This window comes from Brienomyrus brachyistius, chromosome 10 (genome assembly GCF_023856365.1).
Source record: "Brienomyrus brachyistius isolate T26 chromosome 10, BBRACH_0.4, whole genome shotgun sequence".
In the NCBI taxonomy this organism is placed as follows: domain Eukaryota; kingdom Metazoa; phylum Chordata; class Actinopteri; order Osteoglossiformes; family Mormyridae; genus Brienomyrus; species Brienomyrus brachyistius.
In genome coordinates, this window is record NC_064542.1 from 17,320,801 (window position 1) to 17,345,920 (window position 25,120).

At 45.0% G+C, this 25,120-nt stretch overlaps 1 protein-coding gene across 3 annotated transcripts; it reads left to right on the forward strand.

Moving 5' to 3' along the window:
- Positions 1–1,697: 1,697 nt before the first annotated feature.
- On the forward strand, positions 1,698–22,507 carry si:ch73-40a2.1 (tyrosine-protein kinase receptor UFO). 3 transcript variants are annotated; one of them, XM_049028375.1, is made up of 16 exons: positions 1,702–1,787; positions 2,773–2,875; positions 7,385–7,446; positions 7,799–8,432; positions 8,770–8,925; positions 9,228–9,560; positions 12,168–12,324; positions 13,291–13,385; positions 14,048–14,146; positions 15,183–15,263; positions 15,522–15,614; positions 15,822–15,943; positions 16,547–16,656; positions 19,542–19,698; positions 20,679–20,812; positions 21,571–22,507. In XM_049028375.1, exons 1-16 carry the CDS (start codon positions 1,782–1,784, stop codon positions 21,866–21,868), a joined length of 2,640 nt encoding a protein of 879 aa, XP_048884332.1. In that variant the 5' UTR covers positions 1,702–1,781; the 3' UTR covers positions 21,869–22,507. The 3 variants fall into 3 exon arrangements, with proteins under 3 accessions (XP_048884335.1, XP_048884332.1, XP_048884333.1); XM_049028376.1 differs by lacking the exon at positions 1,702–1,787 and adding an exon at positions 2,333–2,453; XM_049028378.1 differs by lacking the exons at positions 7,385–7,446; positions 7,799–8,432 and having other exon boundaries at positions 1,698–1,787.
- The last annotated feature ends 2,613 nt before the right edge of the window (positions 22,508–25,120 follow it).

A 25,120-nucleotide genomic window follows, 5' to 3' on the forward strand; every position in this document is an offset into this window, starting at 1 on the left:
TAAGATTGTAACAGGTCTGGATGCTGTTCAGCCAAATGGCTATTTTGATATTAATTTAAATGCTAGAACTCATGACCATAAGTGGAAATTAGCGGGAGAACATTTAAAAATAAATTTGACAAAGCATTTCTTTACATATCGTGTACTTAGAACAGTCTTCCTGCTAGTGTAGCACAAGCTAAAACCCTGGGTTCCTTTAAATCAGAGCTAGATGAGATTTTAACCACCCTGAGCTATTAGTTAAGTTCTCCCCAAATGAGCTTGATGGGCAGAATGGCCTCCTCTCCTTTGTAAATTTATGTTTTTATGTAATAAATAAAGATTGTACACCATAGTTTCAATATACTGCACATTTCACCTATTGCACTTGTAAATCACAGCATTAAAGTTAAGCAGTGGTCCAACTGAGTTGTAAACATGACGATGCGCTCGCTCAGATTGTCAGCTCAGCGGCATTCAGTATGGTGATGGCTGAAGGATAGAAAGTTTTTTTTATTCTTTTAGTTTTAGTCTTTATGGATCTGTGACATCTGCCTGAAGGCAGGCATTCAAGCAGCACACATCCAGGGTGTGATGGGTCCCGAAGAATTTTCTTTATGTTCCTGACACAAAGGGAACTGCAGTTCCTGAAGTGAGGGGAGAGGACAGCTGACTATCCACTGGGTGACCTGTATGACCCTGTGGAGTTCTTTCTTCTGTGCTACTGTGCAGCTGGAGAATGATACATAGAGACTGTATAGGCTAGGATGCTCTCTACTGTGCAGTGGAAGATGGACACCAGCTGTTTGTCAGGGATGTTGTTCGTCCTGGGTACTCTCAGGAAGTGGTCTTTTTTGGGCCTTCTTCACTAGCTCAGCAGTGTGTGTTCCCCAGGTCAGGTCCTTCCTGATGGTAACTCCCAAGATGCGGAAATCTGAGACCTTCTGAGACCTTCTCCACACAGTCCCCGTTGATGATGAGTGTGTTTCCCCTGCTGCATGGCAGTGAACTGAGTGTTTGGTCACTGAACCTCTCTGTTGGGTGTTCAAATACCACCTCTCTTGTAGATTTTGTTCCCTAGTGTTTCATTTGTATCAGTTTCCTAGTTCCTGTGTTTTGTAACTTGTATTCGGTTTTGGTTTTTTGCTTTATGCCCGTGATTGTCTTTTTACCTGTCTTTGTTATTACCCTAGGGGCGGCATGGTGGTGCAGTGGTTAGCACTGTTGCCTTACACCTCTGGGACTCAGGTTCGAGTCTCCGCCTGGGTCGCATGTGTGCGGAGCTTGCATGTTCTCCCCATGTCGTCGTGGGGTTTCCTCTGGGTACTCCGGTTTCCCCCCACAGTCCAAAAACATGCTGAGGCTAAGTGGAGTTGCGAAATTTCCCGTAGGTGTGCATGTGTGAGTGACCGGTGTGTGAATGTGCCCTGCGATGGGCTGGACCCCCATCCTGAGTTGATCCATTTTTTTTGAGTTAGCGTCTTAAAAAGTGAAACACCTGTGGGGGTGATGGTGCGCTGGTACCAAAATCAGGGTTAGGGAGGCTAGCCTCCCTGTAATCTCAGTTTCTGAAACATAAAAAACAGGTCTCCGTAAACGTAAATTAACATACCTGAGTAACTTGCTAAACACGTTTTCTGGAATATCCACGTGCCCTTCCATCATGAATCTTCTTATATCTCCTGGCACAATCAGTCTCACTTTACTTCCTGGCTGCACCTTATGCTACAGACTGCCTCATGCATAGTTTGCACAGAACCTGTAATATCTTTGTCACAAAAGGATAACGCGGACACCAGAGGATGGAGGTATAATCCAACTTTTATATGGATACCACGTTGTCACCTAACATGAAGACACTTTTTAACAGCCATAGATTAACTCCACCGTTTTTACCCTTAATCAATATATTAATTCTGCTCCCTACAGTCGGGGCTGATTCTTAATATAACACTTCCACCATCTACTTCAGAACCATCATTTAAATATTTTCATAATTTAACGATAATTGATTAATAATGTATTGCATCTAGTGTATTTATACATTTTATTTGTACCTGGTTAGGCAACCGCATTTCATTGTCTCTGTACCAGTACTAAGTACAAGGACAGTAAAGTTTAATTTAATCTACCCAGAAAAGTTGCAGACGTATACTGTATGTCTTTTTACTTAATGACTGGCTTCAGATAACCCATAACTAATAGTCATACCACAGTGACCCTGAATTTTACCGAAAATGGTTTATGCTGTCTAATAAATGTTAAATAAAAAATAAAGAACAGAAACTGATTGCTGAGGCTCACAGTCAGCAAACAGGGAAAAGGAAGTGAAAGAAATATTGACAAATACATGGGTTTTAAAATATTATGACGATCATACATTTTCCCAAAAATGAGAATTCGACACCCCGCCACTTCTTAAAGAAAAGAGAAAAACATTAGGTTTAGCAAGAAGCAAGTTTGGAGTTTGCAAGGTGACGTGTAGTTCCCTGAATTTTTGGGGTTTGTCACTCGCTACTTCGCAGTTTTTGTCAGTTTAGAAAGCCAGACACGGGGCGCATTTAAGAAATCCGTGCTATCAAAAAGCTGTACTTAACCGTGAATTACTAGTAATTTCAGTTTAGTCGTTTTGCTGCTATTTATAAACTTAATTTCACTAGGTCTACCTTAGGTAACTTAGGGAAATGTAGGACTACATTGAAGCGGAATAAAACTGAAAAATGTTAGATGAATTGTTTTGACATGTAACTGAGTTTCAGTAGTTCTAAATACGATTTTGTGATTGCTTATAAGATGAAACCTTGGGAATTTGGAAACTTTGTGGGTCCACTGTTCGTCTCAGTATGCTTCTGGATATTCCGGTGCGTAGCCCGTGCGGAACCCACTCCAATAAGAGGTAAGGTGGTATTCATTTCGTCCCTACAGCTATTCTTCCAAAATTCTATAATATAAAATTATACAGTAACATCTGGCACTGTCTTCGCTATATTTAAGATACACAATTAAATTCAATGCTCAAGTATCCAAGTCGCATATTTTGGTATGTAATTATATGAACACCTGAATATCTAGTAATGGAGACGTTTTTACTTCATATTTTATTGTTTCCCAGCCCATTATATTCATTAATAATTTTGCGATGTGTAAAAGTGTGCGTTGTAGGTATGAAAGGAAATTAAGATTGCCATGCAGGTGGTCTCACTCATGCAGTATATATACTCCTGTTAGAAAATTCTTTAAAAAATACAATGTGTTAAAACGTGCAGAGGAATAATTTGCCTAATATGTATAAACTGTATCTTACTTATAAGCAAACATACGTATATAAAACACGTACGTATCCAGAACTCCGGACTACACCTATAGGAAATACGCAATTCTTGCGATATATGAAATAAAGTTTTGTTAACTTTTAATAAAATATATAACATGCATCTCGACAGATGTATTATGTAATGCAAAGATCAAATTTCCTAAATAAACACTCGAACCGTTACAGGAATGATCCCAGTAAAAATATATGATACTCCCCAGATGATTGACTCCGGACCGGATCCGATCCAGAGGTAGCATAGGCTTTGGAACGGGTCCGCAAAACGGACCCGGATCGGAGTCCACTTGCACAGCGGAACGGATCCGGAACAGATAATGATCACAGATCCGAATCCACTCATTAAGCGCCTCATCCGGCTTGGATCCGGTTTGGACCCGTTCATAAAGCAACTCATCCTGCCCGGGTCCGGTTTGGACCCGTTTATGATACCCGTATTTGATCTGGACTCATTCGGTCCAGGACCTTTATTTATAAAGGATTAATTGCCAAATGTAGCTACAGACAAAAACGTAATTGCTTACGAACTATAAAAGTCAGAACACCCCCCACCAGTTTTACTTTAAACAGTTAACTTTATGGTGAAGCAGCAAAAGCAGTAAAATTGGGTTAATATTAGCGGGAAATGAATACAGTTCTGATAGGGCTGTTGTCATGCCCGGCTCGTCCGCTCCTCCTGTGTGCCACGCCCCCTAATTACCCACGTGTGATTTCCTGATCCTGCCCAGTCGTGTCTTGTTTCCTGCTGTCTGGTTCCGTGTATTTAAGTCCTGGTCTCCCCAGTTTGCTTTGTCTGTCATTAATGTCAGTTGATGTTAGTTGGCGTTCCATGTCTCCTGCTTCCCGTTCCCCGATTAAACCCCCGTTTTCCCGTATCCCGCTTGTCAGCTTGTTCCTTACCCGCACGATCGCCGCTCTGCTCGCGATCGTTGCCCGCGACCCGTGACAGAATGACAGACCTAAGAAAAGCAGCTTCCGTGACTGTGGAAGACTACCGCGGTTACGTCGATCAGCTGCTATTTTGGATCGCCCAGCCCGGCATCCGGGAAGATCTCCCGGCCTGGGATCTCATCAGCCGGAGCTGGGACATCCTGGACCGGCTGTCCCTGGAAAAGGACGCGCACCTCGCGGAGGAGGTGCGCGATAACTTCCAGCGGGTGGCCGAGTTCCGTAAAGAGCGGTGGGTTGCGCTACGAGAACCGGGGACCATCCTCCCGCGGTCCGCTTTCTCAGACAGTGCGCAGCCTATCCCCCCGACGGTGACGCGGAGAAGGAGGAAGAAGCGGACGGTCGCCCGGACGATCGTCCTAGGGGCGTGCGCTCTCGTCCCCGCCTCCTTCCCAGCTGGTGAGCTGGAGGACGACACGGAGGCCCTCAGCGCTGCTAAGCCGCCTCCGCGACTAGAGGCCATAGCCGAGCCTGAGGAGCTCCCTCCGCTCCTGCCGCCCGCGGACCCCGCTCCCGTGCAGCCGCCATTGCCGGCGGACCCCGCTCCCGTGCAGCCGCCATTGCCGGCGGACCCCGCTCCCGTGCAGCCGCCATTGCCGGCGGACCCCGCTCCCGTGCAGCCGCCATTGCCGCCTTCGCCGCTGCCGCCTTCGCTGCCTGCTGCAGCTCCCGGGCAGGCGCCCCCACTGCAGCAACCTGCAGCTCCCGGGCAGGCGCCCCCACTGCAGCAACCTGCAGCTCCCGGGCAGGCGCCCCCACTGCAGCAACCTGCAGCTCCCGGGCAGGCGCCCCCACTGCAGCAACCTGCAGCTCCCGGGCAGGCGCCCCCACTGCAGCCACCTCCTGTTCCTGACCGCGCTGCAGCTCCCGGGCCGGCGCCCCCGCTGCAACCACCTCCTGTTCCTGACCGCGCTCCAGTTCCTGCAGAGGCGCCCCCTCTGCAGCCGCCTGCTGCAGCTCCCGGGCAGGCGCCCCCTCTGCAGCCGCCTGCTGCAGCTCCCGGGCAGGCGCCCCCTCTGCAGCCGCCTGCTGCAGCTCCCGGGCAGGCGCCCCCTCTGCAGCCAGCTCCTGTTCCTGACCGTGTTCCAGTTCCTGACCGCGCTCCAGTTCCTGCAGAGGCACCCCCTCTGCAGCCGCCTGCTGCAGCTCCCGGGCAGGCGCCCCCTCTGCAGCCGCCTGCTGCAGCTCCCGGGCAGGCGCCCCCACTGCAGCCAGCTCCTGTTCCTGACCGCGCTCCTGTTCCTGTCCAGGCGCCCCCACTGCAGCCACCTGCAGCTCCCGGGCCGGCGCCCCCACTGCAGCCACCTGCAGCTCCTGACCGTGTTCCTGTCCCGGCGCCCCCACTGCAGCCACCTGCAGCTCCCGGGCCGGCGCCCCCACTGCAGCCACCTGCTGTTCCTGACCGCGCTCCTGTTCCTGACCGCGCTCCTGTTCCTGACCGCGCTCCTGTTCCTGACCGCGCTGCAGCAGCTCCCGAGGCGCCCCCTGTGACAGTTTCTCCCTTGCCCCGGCGAACTCGACCCCGACCTGGGGTCATGTCTGTGTCCCGTAAAGGGAGGGGACAGACGCAGGGCTGGGGTCCCGCCCGCCCTGCCCCCTGGCTCGCCCTGCCTCGCCTGCGCTGGGGCTCGGTTGGCGCCTGCGGGTCCTGGCCCTCCGGGTCGGCTGTCGCCTGCGGGTCCCTCTCCGGTGCCTCGTCGCCCTGCCTCGCTCCCCTCTCCGGGTCCTGGTCGGTCGCCTGGGGGCTCCCCGACGGCGGCTCCTCGGTCGCCTGCGGGGCCCCTACCTCCGGCCCTCCCCCGGACGTCGCCGCCTGCTGCGGCTCCCCCCTCCTCCGTGCCTTCGCCCTGGCCCCTTCCAGCTCCCTCGTCCCCTTCCCTGGTGCTCCCTCCTGCTCCCTCCCTGGCCCCTCCGCGGGTCCCTCGCCCTGTCTCCTCTGCCCCTTCTCGGTCCCCTCCGGCTGCCGCCCGTCGCCCGCTGGGGCTCCCACGGGCTCCCCTTTGTTCCCCCGCCTTCTCTCCCTTCTCTCCTGCCCTGGTCCCTCCTTTGTTTGCTCCTCCTCCTGTCTTTCCTCGTTCCTTTGTTCCTCCCGTCTCTGTTCCTTGTGCCCCGGTGTACCCGCCTTGCACTCCTGGCCCCTTTGTTCCGCCCGTTCCTTCTGTCTCCCTTCCTGGTTTGCCTGTCTGCCTTCCCGACCCTCTGTCAGGTTTTGTCTTTTGTCTTGTCCCTCGCTCTGTTTTGTACCTCGGTCCTGTTCCCTGTCCTGCGTTAATTCTGTTCTTGTTTTCCAGGTCCTGTCCTGCCTCGTCCCGTCCGTCGCCCCCTTCCTTGGCGCGCCCGGTGTAGCGCGCCTTTGGGGGGGGGTTCTGTCATGCCCGGCTCGTCCGCTCCTCCTGTGTGCCACGCCCCCTAATTACCCACGTGTGATTTCCTGATCCTGCCCAGTCGTGTCTTGTTTCCTGCTGTCTGGTTCCGTGTATTTAAGTCCTGGTCTCCCCAGTTTGCTTTGTCTGTCATTAATGTCAGTTGATGTTAGTTGGCGTTCCATGTCTCCTGCTTCCCGTTCCCCGATTAAACCCCCGTTTTCCCGTATCCCGCTTGTCAGCTTGTTCCTTACCCGCACGATCGCCGCTCTGCTCGCGATCGTTGCCCGCGACCCGTGACAGCTGTAGCATGATGTCAAATAGAAACACTAACAGCTGAGGAATATAAATGCCGTTTACCGTAAATCACTAATGCAGACCAACTTTTCACTATTTGTATGGAGGCAGATCATTTTTGACTTACACACAGCTCTTATATTTTATATTTCACTTCCACGGACCTTGTAGAATTATTATTATTTTTTAAGCACTTTTTTGAAAATGCTTGATGGGAGAATGCACCCCCTTGCTGGTAATACCTTTTCTTAAAAATGCTGTATAAATTGAATTAGTCTTGTTTGTATGTTTGTCCTGTTTTTAAGATCCACAGATATATCCACATTGGAAGAACATATATGGATTATTACAACAGTCTGTTGATTGTTAGCCATATGGAGTTCAATTGAAATGTCAGAGGTTTTACTTTTGCAATGACTGGAAATCATATTCTGTGTATTGACTGACAATTTCTTCCCCCTTATAGAAGAACTGTTCAATACCATTGAGCAGGTGGAACTTAAATGGTTGTCTTCACCTCTTAAGTCAGTGAGTATCCCCATGAGGCCTCTTTTATTTCAGTTTTTATTAACAATATACAAAGCACAGCTAGCTCCTCACTGCAGTGCTATTCATTATAAATGAATAGCCCATCCATCCATCCATCCATCCATACAACCAACCATCACCTAAAATTCAGTTTAAAATGATTACCACTTAGGAAGTTGATTCACAAACAAGCCACAAGGTGCACTTATTTTCTAAATGACTCATGAATCAGATTGTCTGTATCCAGCCTAATAATGTGCCGATTTATAAGCAATCAAATAAAGTGCATTTTAAAGGGTAGTTGTTGTGATATTTGTTTTTATTTAAGATTTTCTTTGATTTTTTATTACAGTGGAGTGAGGTTAAATTACAATTTGGACACCAGACTAGTTATTCTGTCTATCAAGCCTGCGACTCTGCATACAAAACCACGAAGAAAATACTCTGGAGCACGTGGATCTCCAGAAGAGATGCCCAGCACCTTTTTATCGACTTGTTGTTTGCCCAGGAGGTTGAAAGTCCCTTCCCGAGTCCATTGAATGTGCATCTTGTGCAATCAGATATCCCCTTACGCAGTTTCAAGAACAGAGAATATTCAATACAAATTCTCAAACTCCAGGCTGCCCAGCCCTTCCAAGACAATGAAACAATAAAGGAAATAGAGAAGAAGATCAGTCAGAGGCAGGGCCTGGACCTCGGCACGGTATTCCGGACTGGCTTCCACCTGGGCTTTTCCTACTCTGGCCCCTGCCTCTTCCTTGGCTCAGTTCAGGTTTACTTTATGAAGTGTCCTGGTTTTGTTGAAGCCCGTGTGGACTTTGCAGCAGTGGCTGGAGAATCTGGGCTGGTGACAGGGGCCTGCATCCAGGGTTCTGTGGAGACATCACCCCCCCGGAGGGAATGCCAAGCTGACGGGCAGTGGGGGCCCCTCCATGGACACTGTATCTGTGCTGTGGGCCACCAGCAATCAGGAGAGTTCTGTGAAGGTAGGCATGGCACATTTTCTCGCACTGCTAACTTGTATTTGCTTATAGCATAAGAATACCATATATATATAGGGATGCACATAACTATCGCGCACGTATGCGTTTGCCGTACAAAGCGATACGCACAGCAGCTTCTTGTCGTAGCAGTACAAACGTGTCATGACAAGAAATTACTGCATTTTAACTTTTATACTGTGAAAGAAGTATGTAAAAGGTTAAAATACACTGCAAGTTGCACTGCTATGACAGTTACATCTATCCCTGTTATGTCAGTTATCCATAATTCTCCATCTCGGTGCCTCCGGTCGGCCCATAAATGTTTCGTCTTTTGATGCAGCATGTACGGCAGGACACTATAAGCCGGAGAATGGGAGTGCAGAATGCCTGCCATGCCCACCCAACAGCATAGTGGTGCGAGCAGCAGCGGAGAAGTGCAACTGCCTGGACGGCTACTTCCGAGTGGCCAGTGACCCTGCTGACATGGGCTGCACGAGTAAGAGTGCTGCTCTTCATACACCATATGGACAAAAGTATTGGGACACTTAGCCATCACACCTACAGGAAATTTTATGGCTTCCCATCCTAAATCCATGGGTATCAATATGGAGTTGGACCCCCCCCTCCCCAGCTATAACAGCTGCCACTCTCCTAGGGAGCCTTTCCACAAGAGTCACCAGTTCGTATCCTTTGGTTGGCTGAACAAGGCATAAAAGAATTATAATAAAATAAAGCAACTGCTAAGTAATAAATGTCCTAAAGTGTATTTTTTTGGTCTCTGCCACTTTGTTTTAATAGAACCCCCCTCAGCCCCCACCAACCTGAAAGTCTGTCACCTGAATGGCACTACCCTTGGACTTTGCTGGGAACCGCCAGCAGACCAGGGTGGCCGAGTGGAGGTTTGGTACAGTGTAACGTGCTTGGAGAGGGAAGGGGAGTCGCAGGGCCTTTGGGATGCCTGCGGGGGCGCTGTGCATCTGTCCCCACACTCCCAGCGACTCCATGACACAGCCGTCAACATCACAGGCGTGCGGCCGCACCATGACTACCGGCTGGATGTCCAGGCAATGAATGCTGTCAATGTGAACTTCCAGCTGCAAGGTGCCACCAAGTCAATAACAATTGACAGATGTGAGTAGCATTTTTTGTTCTGGGGGGCAGGGGCAGGCGGGGGGGGGGGGGGGTCATAAAATATTCTATAGGTTCCTTTCATCAGTGCTGGGCATGGAAACACTGGCAATGCTAGGCATCAGATTTCAGATTCAGGACTTACACAAAAGTGATATTGCTGCACTTTCCAGAGGAACTTGTTGGCTTGGTCATGTGTAGCAGGAAGGAAATGACATGATTTGTTACAAAAAAACATTTAGTGAAGTCTGTGGCTTTTTCTGGAAGCTAGGTACCGATTTTAGTCCTGTTAGGTCTTCAAATAATTTTCCCTGTGACCAATGATGAATAAAATGTTTCCTTTTTAAAAAGTTATCACCTAAATGGCTTTTAAATATCTGTCTTGAGTAACAGTTTTCAAACTGGAATTTTGCTGTGACATTAACTAGATGTTTACCTTGAGTGCTTTGGTGGTGTCACGGGTGTTCGGCAACGATCGCGGGTAGAGCGGCGATCGTGCGGGGAAGCAGGCAGGCAGGATTCGGGACGAAACAAGGGGTTTAATAAAGGAACACCGGGAGCAGGAGACATGGAACGCCAACTAACATCAATGACAGACACGGGTTAGTACAAATCAGGAACTTAAATACGTGAAACAAGGCAGCAGGAAACAAGACACCACTGGGCATGATCAGGAAATCACACGTGGGTAATTAGGGGGCGTGGCACACACGAGGAGCGGACGGAGCGGGCGTCACAGGTGACAATAATTATTCCTAATAAAATTTCACAGTGTAGCACCCACGGCATCTGCATGCCCTGGCTGGGCTTGCGAGTGTGTGTATATAGCCTGATTGTATTTCTTAATGTAGATACATGTTGTGCTGTGCACTCGACTGTAGTGTCTGCCCTTACCCGTGTTTCTACTTGGCCCTTACTTGATCCTCACGTGTTTTAGCCATTGTGTAATTATCCTTCTATGTGGGAACCTTCCTGCTGATTGTGTAACCTCCCTGCGTTTGCGTCTCGCTGTGTTGTTGCTTGTCTGCGGTTTTTTTTCGGGGTTATAATTAAAGAGCAGCTTTGTGTGAGTTTGTCTCTCCTCATGCTTCTTCGCTGCTCCCAGTTTGCCTCAGTATTTTGTATTTATATTGTATTTCCAGTGTCGGCATCAAGGTGGGGCATTCGAAGGCATTGCCCCCCCTAGTGAGTCGCCACGCCCCCCCACACACGCTCCAGCACCCCCCACGACAGGCTCCAAAATATTCATTTTTTATATCTAATTATGTTTCAGATATTAAATGTGCAAAAATTCACGAAATTAATAAAGAGCGGTTTCAAATATTTTTTGTCATATTATAAATTCACTTGAAAGAATGTAGGCTAGTTGGTGCTGATTGGTTGTTGCTTTGGTGCAGCATTTGACTTTCGCGCGGAAAATATGATAAATAGAATTTTCTATCGCCAGCGGTCACATTAGGGCAGCGAGTCATTCAACTGAGCAGCCTCTTTTCATAAGGGTGTGTAATTCAAGAGAACGATTCATTCAACAGTAATGGTTATTTGTGGCTGAAAATTAATGGATATAAGAACGTGGCTTAGTGGTGGAAGTTCATCTAGGCCTCCTCCAGCAGGTCGACAGGATGATGTAATTTCTTCAACTGTCAGCTCCGACTCCACCGAAGGAACTGATAGCAACAACAACAACCTTACCTGTGAAAGACAGTGGTGTGTCAGCGAAAAATATTTTGTACGTTTCAGTGTTTACTGTATGTAGTCATATGTCTATTGACAAATGTAGCAATAGATTTTGTTTGTTGAAAATCTGTTATTTGTATGTTGAAAATATATTATTATACATTATGAATTTGTAAACGCATTATGCACATCATTTTCACTTTCACCAGAAAGCGTGTCGACGCTACCGTCCTAATTGAGAATAGGCCTATGTCTCGCAGTCTGACAGCATGTGGTGAAATTCTCAACAATTGGTATATAGTCTTATAAAGTTTAATACAGAGGGGAAATTGGTGAATAAGTTGCAGTCTTGGGAATTACAAATATATATATATATTGAGACCCTGATGGAGTTTGGGCTGTGTCACTCATGGGAAGCCTAATCAATGGTTAGCTGTTCCTGCCTTCAATCTGAACGAAACATTGCGCTGCGTTTGCGTTTTACGCATCACAAGGGATGCATACGAAAGGTGCTTGTTTACTCTTCATTAGTCCTGTGATCTTCGGGTTTGCATGACAGTGTAGGGGGCTGTTGTGATGACTGACCGCTTGTCTGGGCATTTTTTTGGTGTTGATGGCAGCCAACGTTCACATCGCTGGGAACCACGTGAGCCACGGGAGTCACGAAAAATTGTCAACCTCTAGTGTCGCTCATATGATTATAGTTCACGATCGATAGTGCCCCCCCCATAGTCAGATGCCAACCCGGTAGATCCACTCTGACGTCGGCCCTGTGTATTTCTTCTTCAAAGCCAAAATGGTTCTTGATTTTATTTTTCTTCCATATCTCTGTATTGGAAAGCTTCATGCGACATAATTATCTGTGGTCATCCAACAAAAAGTCAAACATTATTTTTGCCTGACCGAATGAACCAGATGCTTTTATTGTTACAGGGAAAGCAGATGTCACAATCGCTCCAGGTCCTCAGCCGCTGGAAGATAATCCTCTCTCCCCGTGGGGCCTATGGGCCGTGCTCCTCGGATCCCTGTTACTGACAGCCCTCATTTCTGCAGCTGCTTGCTTCATATATCACCGTTACAAGATGCACAGGTGATTTTTGTTTGAATGGGTATAAACTGAGCCTTCCCTCATTATTGATAATGTACTGCATAACATTTCGGTCAACCATGGACCACATATACGGTGGTAGTTCCACAAGATGATGATGGAGCTATGATGGATCGCCTGCTGATGCCGTAGCTGTCATAGTGTGTTTGTGGTGATGCAGGTGTAAATAACCCTACTGCGCTGCCAGTTGTATAATAGCAAAAACATAATACTTAAAAATAAACAACTACCGTTACTTTTTTTTTTGTTACTGGTTTTTATATTTACTATACTATCATTATTTAGGCTAGACTATATAGCCTAGGTGTGTAGTAGACAATACCGTCTAGGTGTGTGTACACTGTACACTGTATGATGTTCTTGCAACAACGAAATCACCTAATGACACAATTCATAGAATCTACTCATGACTGTATAGATTCTGGCAAGCATAACTACACTAAACATAAATTATTTCTACTTTGATGGCCTGTGTATTTATCATATAATTCCTGCTTTTACTGTATATTAGTGTTATTTTAGGCTTTATGTCTTATTTGATATTATTTAGTAGGTTATTTGTTCAGTCTGGGAACGCTATTTTTCATAATTTTTCTCATATAAAGTAATGGTAATTGCTTCTTTGCTTTATACCATTTTGGCTTTATACCTTTATACCTAAACCCGTAGGTATTTTTCTTCAGTAGGGCAGAAGCTACCTGTGTTGTCTTTGCTGCTGGTCCTCAGGCATACATATCCACATCACTGAATTTGACTGCTACAAATGAAATATGTGATTTGGAATAAATACTTCATTAACCCTCTTTTGCAGAATCTACGACCTTTTTTAAGTGACACAACATATCGCCATCAAAATAAAAATGTCTCCTGTCCCGCAGTTAACTCTTTGTGCATGGCGGACGAGCATTGCACTTTGTCTATCTGAGCTATTATCTCTGTCATGTACAGAGATCAGGATCAGGTGGTGAAACTGATGCCCATTCAAGCAGGAACAACTTACCGCCGGCAAGAGCAAAATCACCAAGGTCCTCATCAAACCAACAGTGAGTCTTATTTTTTTATGTTTTTGTGCTGTTCTTACAAGTGAAGCATGTGTTTACGACATGCATTTTGAAGCCTTGTCTTGTAACATAAAATCAGTTTCTAAATTGAAATTGCTTTATTAGCACAGACACTCCCTGGGTTACAGTGATTTGCATTAAATTGTTTTGACTATGATGGGTTTCACTTTCAGTACATTATTCAATAAATTACTTGAATCATTCAACACTTTTTTATATAGCTTACATTTTATGTTAATGATTTTGCCCAAATGTAGGCAAAAGTATGTGTTCTAAGCAAGTGTACGGTAGGCTATTCACTAGTCTGTGTTTTGATTTTTAGGTTAGGTGTACTGTATTAGAATGCATTTTTGCCTTACGATATTTTCAGTTTACGATATTTTCGCTTATATTTTCAGCTTACGATATTTTCAGCTTACGATAAGTTTGTCGGAACATAACCCTGTCGTCTCCCGGGGAGAGGCTGTATTCTTCGTGCCATTTAGCTGTATTAAACTGTTTTTTTAATATGTCCGTAATGATATTCTGGGTGACCTCAGTCCTTCTGCATTTGTTCTCTCCGTCATACTGCCATACTCACTTCTGTTCTCTCCTCATTCCTCTCCTGCATCTGCTCTGTTCCTGCTGCCCTCATCGGCCCACAGTCCAGCTGCAGGATGAGCAAACGGAGCGCATCCTGATGGGTCTCAGGGAGGTGTTGGTGGATCGTTGCTCTCTGGTGCTGGGCAAGGTGCTGGGTACCGGTAAGCAGGGGCATCGCAAGGACATGGATACCCTGGCAGATTCAGGGGGCTTGGCGCATTATAGGGGTCCCTGAACATGAAAAATGCTGCTATATATGCTAGTCCAAAAGGCGTAAAGTGTCATTTTGACCTGTTAGAATCCTGTATACCCGGTTCATGTCGCCCTTTAGTTTCCTTCAGTCCTATTGCTGCAGACACTCAGCGGAATTTTCTGATTAACTTATAGTCATGTGGAAAAAGTATAGCGGCTTGCATAAGTATTCACCCCTCTGAGTCTTTCCCACGTTTTGTCATGCCACAGCCTTAAATGATAATGGATTTTATTTGGCTTGGTACTATTTCATTAGCACAACATGCATAACATTTTGAAGGTGCAAAATATCGTCATTGTGACACCAACAATAATTAAGACCAAAGAGCACACAGTTATTATCACTGCAGTTATTATGTGCGAGTGTTTTCGGGTTATATCCCTACCAGCTTTGCACATCTAGAGACTGCAAATTTTGCCCATTCTTCTTGGCAAACTAGGTCATATTCCTTATTCACATTCCTTCAAGCCACCTAGTGCACCTGTGTGCTTAGGATCATTGTCCTGCAGGAAGATGAACCTCCACCACAGTCTCAGTTCCCTAGCAGATTGAACCAGGTTTTCTTCAAGATTGGACCTGTATTTGACCCCATCCATTTTGTCCTCAGTCCTCACCAATTTCCTAGTACCTGCTGATGAAAAGCAAAGTACAAATTAGATTATCCACATCTGTATTTAAATTGACAAAACATTCCAGGAGCCTATTTTTCTCCTTGTTGTATCACCATAGACGCAATACAGACTTGTTATAAATCATGAGGAAATACACAGACGGCATTTGCCTCCTGAATCACATCAAGTGTAGATGAGTTGTGTGTTCAGAGAAGCTATTCTGCACACCAGTGTTGTTCCAAGATGTTGGTTTGGCCATTCCTCTCTGAGATCTTTCATTAACAAGATGTTTATATGTATGAACTTTTGTGTTTTGTTCTGGTCCATTTGCAGGAGAGTTTGGGTCAGTATATGAGGGTCTGTTCTACCCACAGCAGGAACCTGAGATAAAAGTTGCAGTAAAGATGACTAAAGGTGTGTGTCTTAATGTCTGTATTTATTTAGGATATAAAGGGAAATTATGTCTTGCAACTGTAGCTTTTGGGATAGGCTCTGGACCCCTGTGACGTTGCGGATAAACAGGTATAGAAAATGGATGGATAAAGATAAAAGGAAAACCGTTTATCTGAATAATAATTCATATAGCAGTGAAATTCTAAATGGTCACATGACTGGAATAAACCCAACATGAGGAACATTTAACAAAGAATCCTTCTGTCCTTTTGTTTCTAGTTGGCATTTATAGCAAGGAAGATCTAGAGTCATTCCTGAAAGAAGCTGAGCTCATGAAGAACTTCAAGCACCCTAATGTGGTCGGGCTACTGGGTATGATCCTCTTTCAGGACATATTCATCACTGAACAGTTTGACCTGTTTGAGACACATTTTTCCACAGGAAATTATTCTGCAATTGAGATAAATGAAACAAAGGTCAAATACACTTGGCATGCAGTCAGTGAAGGTTTTTTTCCGGTAAATTATGTTCTGTTCTTGTTTTCCTACTTCAGCTGCAGTTCTCATGTGTTACCTGCAGGGGTTGCCCTGGAGCAACAGGATGATTCCCCAGTACCCATGCCTATGGTTATTCTCCCCTTTATGAAACACGGAGACCTGCGACGCTTCCTCATTGCCACACGCTATGGAGACATTCCCATGGTGATCCACCTCTTGTGCGCAGAAACGCACGCACACACACCCCCATGCTCATTTAAATTTCCATCTCGGCAGTGACCTTATGAGGCTTTGTGGCCTTTACGAGGACCACTACTCTAAATGTCTCACCCACACATGTATCTGCCGCTTCAAAGCAGTGGTCTCAGTGATGAGATCAGCCACCATGAGCCGCAGAATGTATTTGCATAATTCTGTGTTTAGAACTTCAAAGGGTGAGACACCAGCTTTTCCTGAAATTTGTATTATTTACTGTTTTATCAATGGAGAAAAAAATACATTAGCCATTCGCTAAATTCTGCCTGTGCTCTCAAAAGAGTGACCTCTGCTGTCCTCTGCATGGGGGATGTCATTATCTGAATAATCCTGAATTACGCTGCCCACAAAAGGATAAAACGTCTTCATGATATTTATCTGGCGGAAGATTTTTAAGCCATCTGTGTGAGCTTCCTTCTGGAATTATGTTTTACTACTTTGCTTTACATAATTAGCCATGTTTAGTCATAATGGGATTTTTTCCTTCAGAATAGGAGGATTATGTTATAATTCAGAGAAATCTGTAGCCTAAACAGGCTTCTTGTGTCTCAGTTTGTGCCCTACCAGAGTCTCCTGCGCTTCATGGTTGACATCGCTGCTGGGATGGAGTACCTTAGTTTTCACGGCTTCCTGCACAGGGATCTGGCTGCACGCAATTGCATGTGAGTCCAGCAGGTGGTGCTCTATCACCAGAAAACTGTTTTTTCCCCTTTACTCCAGTTTCAAGTTTTATCAATTGCTTCCACCAGATCCCTGGATTGTACTGAAAACGCTAAAACCCTGATATGAAAAAACAATATAAAAACAAATAAAAAAAACAAATAAATACAACAAAAAAATAGAACAAGACGATAAAATAGACATCAATAATATTAGATATCTATGTGTGTAAGTGTGTCCTGCGATGGGTTGGTGCCTCATCCAGACTTCTTCCCTGCCTTGCACCTATAGCCTTCGGGATAGGCTCTGGACCACCTGCGACCCTGTATAGGACAAGGAGTTTCAGAAAATGGATGGATGGATTATATATCTATATCTATAGTATGATCATGATTACCCTCCATGAATCCCCACCTTATCATGTGCCTTTATGATTCTAGGAGCTATGTTATCAGGGCAATTGCCCCTGGTAAGGTGTCCCAAGGCAAATTGGTCCTACTTGAGCGGCTAGGCAAAGTGTGCTTTAGAACACCCCCATGAGGATTACTAAGTGTGAGTCACATACACTCCTATGATGATTGATATTAAGGACTGTGTGACCCCACCTGGACTGGGGAGACCTGGACCCCAACTTGGAGCCAGATCTGGGGGGGAAGATTATAGACGAGCACCTAGTTGTCGTGGGTAGGCCGGTCATAGCCCAAAGGGATAACATGGGTTCAGCCTAATGTGGGTCCACGACCTGCAGGGCGAACTGTGGAGGTTAGGTGCAATTTATATTGGGTGCTATTTGAAGACAGGGGCCTCTGCAGACTAATTGTTGGCGACAAAATCTACTGTATATCTAGGAACATGGAACGTAACCTTTCGGATGGGAAAGGAGCCTGAGCTGGTGTCGGCAGGTGTGGGTCTACTTATAGTCCCCAGGATTGGTGCCAATACATTGGAGTTTACCTTATGTGTGTTTATGACAGGTTTGCTCCCCCATAGGACAGGGAACGACATTTTAGCATACTTTAGGAGCATATTTCCTACTTGCCAACAGTCTGTAGTATCACCTTAAGGCCACATATTAGGGGTAGCAAACTGAGGCTAGGGTTAGGGTTAGAAAAAGTATTAATTTTCAGGCATCAACATGTGTTTTTATGACAGGTCTGCTCCCCTGTAGGATAGTAAAGGACAGTTTAGCATACTTTAGTAGCATATTTCCATCTTTCCATTAGTCTTTTGTTTTAGCCTAAGGCCCCAAATTAGGGTTTGGGTTAGCAAACCGAGCCTTCATTTTTGAGTTGGAGGTTGGGCTCTGACTGTTGTTTGTGTGTTTGCACATTATACCATTTCAGAGTATCCGGTCTTCTTGGAGACCTTGGAGGTGGGGCTTGAAGTTGCCCCTTCTGGGGACTCCATCATTCTGCTGTGGGACTTTAAGACTCATGTGGGTAAACACAGTGAGACCTGGAAAGGTGTTATTGGAAGAAGCAGTCTGCCCAAACTGAACCCAAATAGTTATTGGACATCTATGCCAAACACAGTCTGTCTGTAACAAACACTATGTTCAAACAATAGTGTGCTCATAAGTGTACCTGGCATCAGAGCCCCCAGAGTTTGATGATTGATTTTGTAATCATCTCGTTATATCTGTTTCGGACACTGTGTCAACTGATCACCACCTGATGGTGACTTGGACCAGACAGTGGGACAGAATGCAGGATGAATCCGGTAGACCCAAACGCATAGTGAGGATTTGCTGGGAGCATGTGACAGAGACCCCTGTCTGGGAGACCATCAACTCACACCTCCAACACAACTTCTCTTGCATCCTGAGGGAGGCTGGAGACATTGAGCTTGGGCCACTGCTGAAATGGATGTGTGGAGCTGTGACCATACGGTTGTTGGTGCCTGTTGTGGTGGCGAACCGGAACCTAGTGGTGAACACCAGCAGTAAACTGGGAACTGTCTCCCCAGCTTGGTTGTCAGGCTCTTGAAGCAGCTGACGGATACCGACAGGCCAGACAAAATGCGGCTTTGGCAGTTGCTGCAGCAAAAACTCGGGTGTGGAAGGAGTTTGGTGAGGCCATAGAGAAGGACTTTAGATCGGCCTCGAAGAGATCATGGAAAACCATCAGGCAACTCAGGAGTTGGAAGCAGGGCTTTACCCATACCATTTACAACAGGGATGGAGAACTGTTGACTTCAAATGGAGATATAATCAGGAGGTGGAAGGAATACTTTGAAGACCTCCTGAATCCCACTGACACGCCTTTTTTGGAGAAAGTGAAGCTGGAAGACTCAGAGTAGGATCTAACTATCACTATTTACGCACTGGAGAGATTATGTATTTTCACTGACCTGAGAACACCTTGCTATTCCCCCTGAAGAGATGGAGGAGGTCTGGGCATCTCTGCTTAGACTGCTTCCCCCACAATGCAGCCCCGGATAAGATGCAGATAATGGATGGACGGATGGATTGATACCAAATTAAGTTCCTGTAATGACTTGGCCCTATTCTGGGTTGCAGGGGGTCTGAAGCCTATCCCAGGGGCTACGGGCACCACCCTGCACGGGGCACCAGCAAATCACAGGGCACACTCACACACCATTCATTCACACATCCACACTTATGAGCAATTTGATAATTCCAAATCACCTAAGCATGTTTTTCATCAGATTTCTCTCCATATCAAAAAAAATGATTTCAGCCTCTGTTGGAAATTCCATTGCGATAAAATCAGAAGTTCCATGTGTTTCTCATTTATTTTTATTTTTAGTGCCGATGCAGTGCTATAACAGTTATTAATTTGAAAACTGCAGTGCGACTCTGCATATAAGATGGTAAGTCCGTATCTACTTTCAGTAAAGCGACTGTTCTCCTCTGCTCCACATGCAGGCTGGGGGATGACTTAAGAGTGTGTGTGGCTGATTTTGGCCTGTCCAAGAAAATCAGCAGCACTTATTATAGGCAGAAAGAGGCCATACGTATGCCAATCAAGTGGATGGCCATAGAGAGCCTCGCAGACAACATCTTCACTATCAAGAGTGATGTGGTAAGCTCCCTGTAGGCCTCCTACTGTCTAAATGACATTTGTTGTATAGTAAAATCTAATCTGGGTTTGGTGCCCAGGATTATTGATTTATAAACATATACAGTGGTACCTTGGAACACAACCTAAATTTGTTCCAGAAGGCCGGACGAGTTGCGATTTGGTAGAGGTCCAAGTCGCATTTCCCCATAAGAAATAATGTGAATTAATTTAATCTCTTCCAGACCCCCAAATGATTGCCTATTCAAACTTATATACCTACCTGGCTAATGATGAAAAGCATTAACAATCAATATAAAACTAATACGTACATGAAAAAGCACACATACAAAAGCAATAAACATGAAATTAATGACAATCTCTGAAGCGAGAGCAGACACACGTGCTCCACCTTCAAGTCTCGCTATAACTTCCTTTTTAAGTTTACAGTTATGCTCACTACTTTTCTCTTTGGTTTGCTGCTATCACTATAAACTTTCTTAGGGGTCATGATTACTGTATCACTAAAAGTACTGCAGATAAAGCACAAAAAATTCTCAACTCAGCTTTTGCATGTTGAACTCGGTGGAGAGATACCGCGGGACAGAGTGATTTATAGGCATCAGCATCCCAGTAGGTCCGTTTGCCTTTGCATCAGCCAATCAGAGATGCATCTCGACGTGAACAGGTTTTGGCAGGCCTGTTTGTTTTGTTGTGTTCTGATTTTTTTGCCAACCCGTTTGAGGTCCAAATCGGTAGAGATGAACGCGTCTCGACCCATACAAGATTTAGCAGGAACGTGTTCCAACATTTCGGTCGAGGTGCAAGTCGGAAAAAAATTCAACAGAACCGTTTCATGTCCGACTTTGTCAAATTAAGAGGCGTTCGAGTTCCAAGGTTCCGTTGTATTTACCGTTAGATTGACAGAAGCTTTTTCCAAGCAGGGTGTAGCTGATGCTGAATGTGTGCCCATTTTACTGTGCTCCCTCTCTCTTGTGTCACAGTGGTCCTTTGGGGTCACCATGTGGGAGATTGTGACTAGAGGGAAGATGCCTTATGCTGCAGTCCACAACCATGAACTCCTAGATCTGCTCGAATCTGGACGACGACTCAAACCTCCTGACTGTGACCCCAAGCTGTGAGCTCGCTACCTGTGAATTATGGAAATGATGCACGGAACGGAAACTTTATATGATATATCAGTTGAATTGTTATTCTTTTGTTTACACCTATAGTATGTTCATAGTTTCTACAGTCAGATTACATAAGTGGTACCTTCGCTCACGTTTGGTATTGTCTTCTTGATATTAATCATAAATGGACATAAAGTTTCTGCCTTCTGATTGAGATTAACTTGCATTGACACAGAATCCTCTGTACATCACTTCAAATGCGAACATGACCAGGAGCTGTTAAAATGATGCTGAAGTATGTAAAGCAGAGGTAGACAACCCTGATCCTGGAATGTGGGTATCTAGCAAGTTTTCCATCCTGCCTGGTCTCATGAATCACACTCTGTCAGAGTGTAACGGTGCCCTTGAGAGGTGAAGTGGACTATCCCACATGTCAGTCAAAAATGAGTTTAGTGTCCAATATTAATTATTGAGGGTCTACCTATCTTTTAAATATACCGAGGTCTGTGCTACCTATGATATATATCAATTGTAGGGTATCGGCACACTGATTTTTTTTAAAAAAAATTCAACTTTGGAGCTCATTTTCTCAAAATTTTGTTTTCGTGGGATAGCCCACGTTACCTCTCAAGGGCACAACTCATCACGTAGGATAGAAAACCAGCTGAGTAACTGTACTCCAGGGTCAGGCTTGCCTTCCCCTGATGTAGAGAGTACGTCTTTTTGCGTTTTAATTGTATTTCCCCAACCTGCCCCCCCCCAGTTATAATGTAATGCTGAGCTGCTGGAGGCAGGACGTCACACAGAGGCCATGCTTCACTCAGCTGGGGGAGGAGCTCCGAGCGCTGCTGTCAGAGCTGCCCCCCCTGGAGGCCAGCGAAGAGGCACACTACATCAATCTGGGCCTGCAGGTTGCAGAACAGGGTCACGCTGATGAAAAGAACCCAGAATGTGAAAAGGAACTAGTCACTGGCAACGTGTACCTGACTGCACCGGAAGCTTGTGGCCCCTCCATGGAGGATGAGGAAGGATATCTTATGTACATGCCGGAGAAGAACTGACTGCACAGGCCTGGAACAGGCAAACAATATAGAAATCTAAATCTTACAATAGGAACAATAGTAATGTCTCAATAAATTGCTGTGCTGAGAGATTTTAAAACTGATTTGAGGATGGATATAATTTAACTCTATATGTAAACAGAAGCCAAATATATTAGATGTTGTATGTTCATGCTTAGAGTACTTCAGTTGACTGAAGACTGACAAAATGACGAGACACACTTGCATATAAATGTACAATTGTTATTGAGTGCAGTATTATGAATATCAGTATAAGGACGGTTTTAACAGTTGGTTGAATGGTCCAGATGTTCACTTCTCTTATGATGTAAGCAGCAATGCATATGTTTATATTGCTCTATCACACAATTACACATTGCAGTAAAATATAACTCAGTATAAAGCAAACAAATACTGCACAGTTAAAGCATATTTTTACTTCTTTTAAAAACATGCATATTTCTTATTAAACACCAGTTAGTTTCTTTGTAGATCAGCAGATGATACTGCCTATAAGAATTCCCCCTGGCTGTTTGCACTATTCATTGATGCATTTCATTGCAAGTTAGAGGCTTGGCAATTTCAAACCTTATTGAAGTGTCTGTTTTTAATTTAAAATGAATTTTGTACCAGCATCTGGCAATTTTGTACCGCAGCTCATTTCATAATGACTGAGGAAGGTTGTGCTTCCTATCATTACCGGATATTTGCCAGACTGGCAGTATTAGATGGAAGAAAGTGAGACCCAGAAAAGACCTTAAGAAAAATTATAATAATAGTAAACTGGTGTATACATAGTAATACGTAAGTACACTATATCACCAAAAGTATTGGGACACCACTCCAAATCACTGAATTCAGGTGTTCCAATCACTTCCATAGCCACAGGTGTATAAAATGAAGCACTAGGCCTGCAGACTGCTTCTACAAATATTTGTGAATGAATGTGTCGCTCTCAGGAGCTCAATGGACTCTCGAACAACGGCGATGTGTTCTCTGGAGTGATGATACATGCTTCTCTGATAATCTAATGGAAGAGTCTGGGTTTGGCGGTTGCCAGGAAAACGGTACTTGCCTGACTGCATTGTGCCAAATGTAAAGTTTGGTGGAGGGGGGGATTATGGTGTGGGGTTGTTTTTCAGGGGTTGGGCTTGACCCCTTAGTTCCAGTGAAAGGAACTCTTAATGCTGCAGCATTCTAAGCCATTTTGGACAATTTCTTGCTCTCAGTTTTGTGGGAACAAAGGGATGGCCCCTTCCTGTTCCAACATGACTGCACAAAGCAAGGTCCATAAGGACTTGGATGAGCGAGTCTGGTGTGGAGGAACTTGACTGGCCTGCAGAGCCCTGACCTCAACCTGATAGAACACCTTTGGGATGAACTAGAGCAGAGCACATATTAAGACGATAGCTATTCATGTACTTTCCTCTGGCTCCGCCCAGTTCTGAAGTTGGCGAACAAGATACAATGTCCAGGTGGCCGCAACTGCCAGTCCAGCCTCAGAGAGCAAATGGCTTGTTTTATAATCCTAAAGTTGGAAAAGTATGCAGGATACTTTCATACAATGTTTTCATAAAATGTGCCTTATGCCAATTAAAAAAAGGAGAAGCTGTTCAAATCATGACAACACATCACAATCCTACATGAGCTGTACAGCGACAATAGCAATATTCTAACTTACTTACTGTAAGTTTATCGTCATTGGGATTCTGTCTGTCCAACCACAACTCGAATTATCACCTGGATATTATAAAAAGGACATACACTCTATACATATGTGTGTATGTGTGTGTATATACAGTGGCTTGCAAAAGTATTCGGCCCCCTAGAACTTTTCCACATTTTGTCACATTACAGCCACAAACATGAATCAATTTTATTGGAATTCCATGTGAAAGACCAATACAAAGTGGTGTACATGTGAGAAGTGGAACGAAAATCACATGAAAATACATGATTCCAAACATTTTTTACAAATAAATAACTGAAAAGTGGGGTATATATATATATATATATATATATAAAAGCAGAACTGTCATCAACATGGTTGAAATGTGACATTTAATTTTTATTTTTTATTTTAGGAACTTAACGAAACACCCCAAAAGCCCGATTTTGCTTTGTCGTTGTGTGTAGATTGATTATGCGAAAATCAATTGAATCTATTTGAAGGTAAGTTTTTGACATAAATTGTGGACAATTGGAAGGAGTCTGAAAACATATAATATATTAAATTACTTTAAATTAATTTGTATTGCAGGCCATACAGGCAGATGTGCTCAGACTGCAGGCTCTAATTTTGGATGTACATTCAGCCCGAAGCAAAGTCAACCTCGCCGAGTACAATCGTTTCATAAATTTTATGTCAATGTGAAAGCTAGTCTCACTCCAGTGTTGTAAATATGTTGTTTGAAATCACCTTGAGGGACAGCAGGGTGGTGCAGTGGTTAAGTAAAAAGTTGCCTCACACCTCTGGGACCCGGGTTCGAGTCTCCGCCTAGGTCACATGTGTGTGGAGTTTGCATGTTCTCCCCATATTGCATGGGGAGAGGTATGCATGTGTGAGTGAATGGTGTGTCAGTGTACCCTGCGATGGGCTGCCCCCCTCATCCTGGGTTGTTCCCTGCCTCGTGCCCATTGCTTCCAGGATAGGTTCTGGACCCCCCGCGACCCAGTAGGATAAGGGGTTTGGAAAATGGATGGATGGATGGAAATTACCTTGTATGTACAACATGTGATTTACCAGTACAGTTATACTGTGCTTGGGGATTTTCTGTTTTATCATGCACGCATGTTGACATGTGAACCATGGTAGATGATCCCAGGGTGGCTGCACCCTAAGCTGGATCAGTCCACATCTGGCCAGAGCTGCTGGAATCCAGCCTCATTTACAATGTGAAAAGCCTGTTGCCATTTCATCAGCTCTGAATACATTCACATTATATCTTGCATAGCTCTTAGTAAAGTTATACAGGATCTCCTTGAATGTCCTGAAAAGTGCCAAAGAAGAAGGACCTCACATCCAAAGAAAATGTGCTTATATGGAGAAAGCGGTACCAGGTGGATGCTGCTCTCACTGCGTTTGACTTAAACAGACTTCACTGGCTCCAGTTTTTTGGTTGGAGTCCACTGATTAATCTGTGTATAGTTTTGCAGTGTATACAAAATAAAAATATCTTTAAATTGGCATGCATATTTTGGTAAGCCTACTTAAATGCATGCACAATTTCGTTTATTCATTTAGGATTTTAA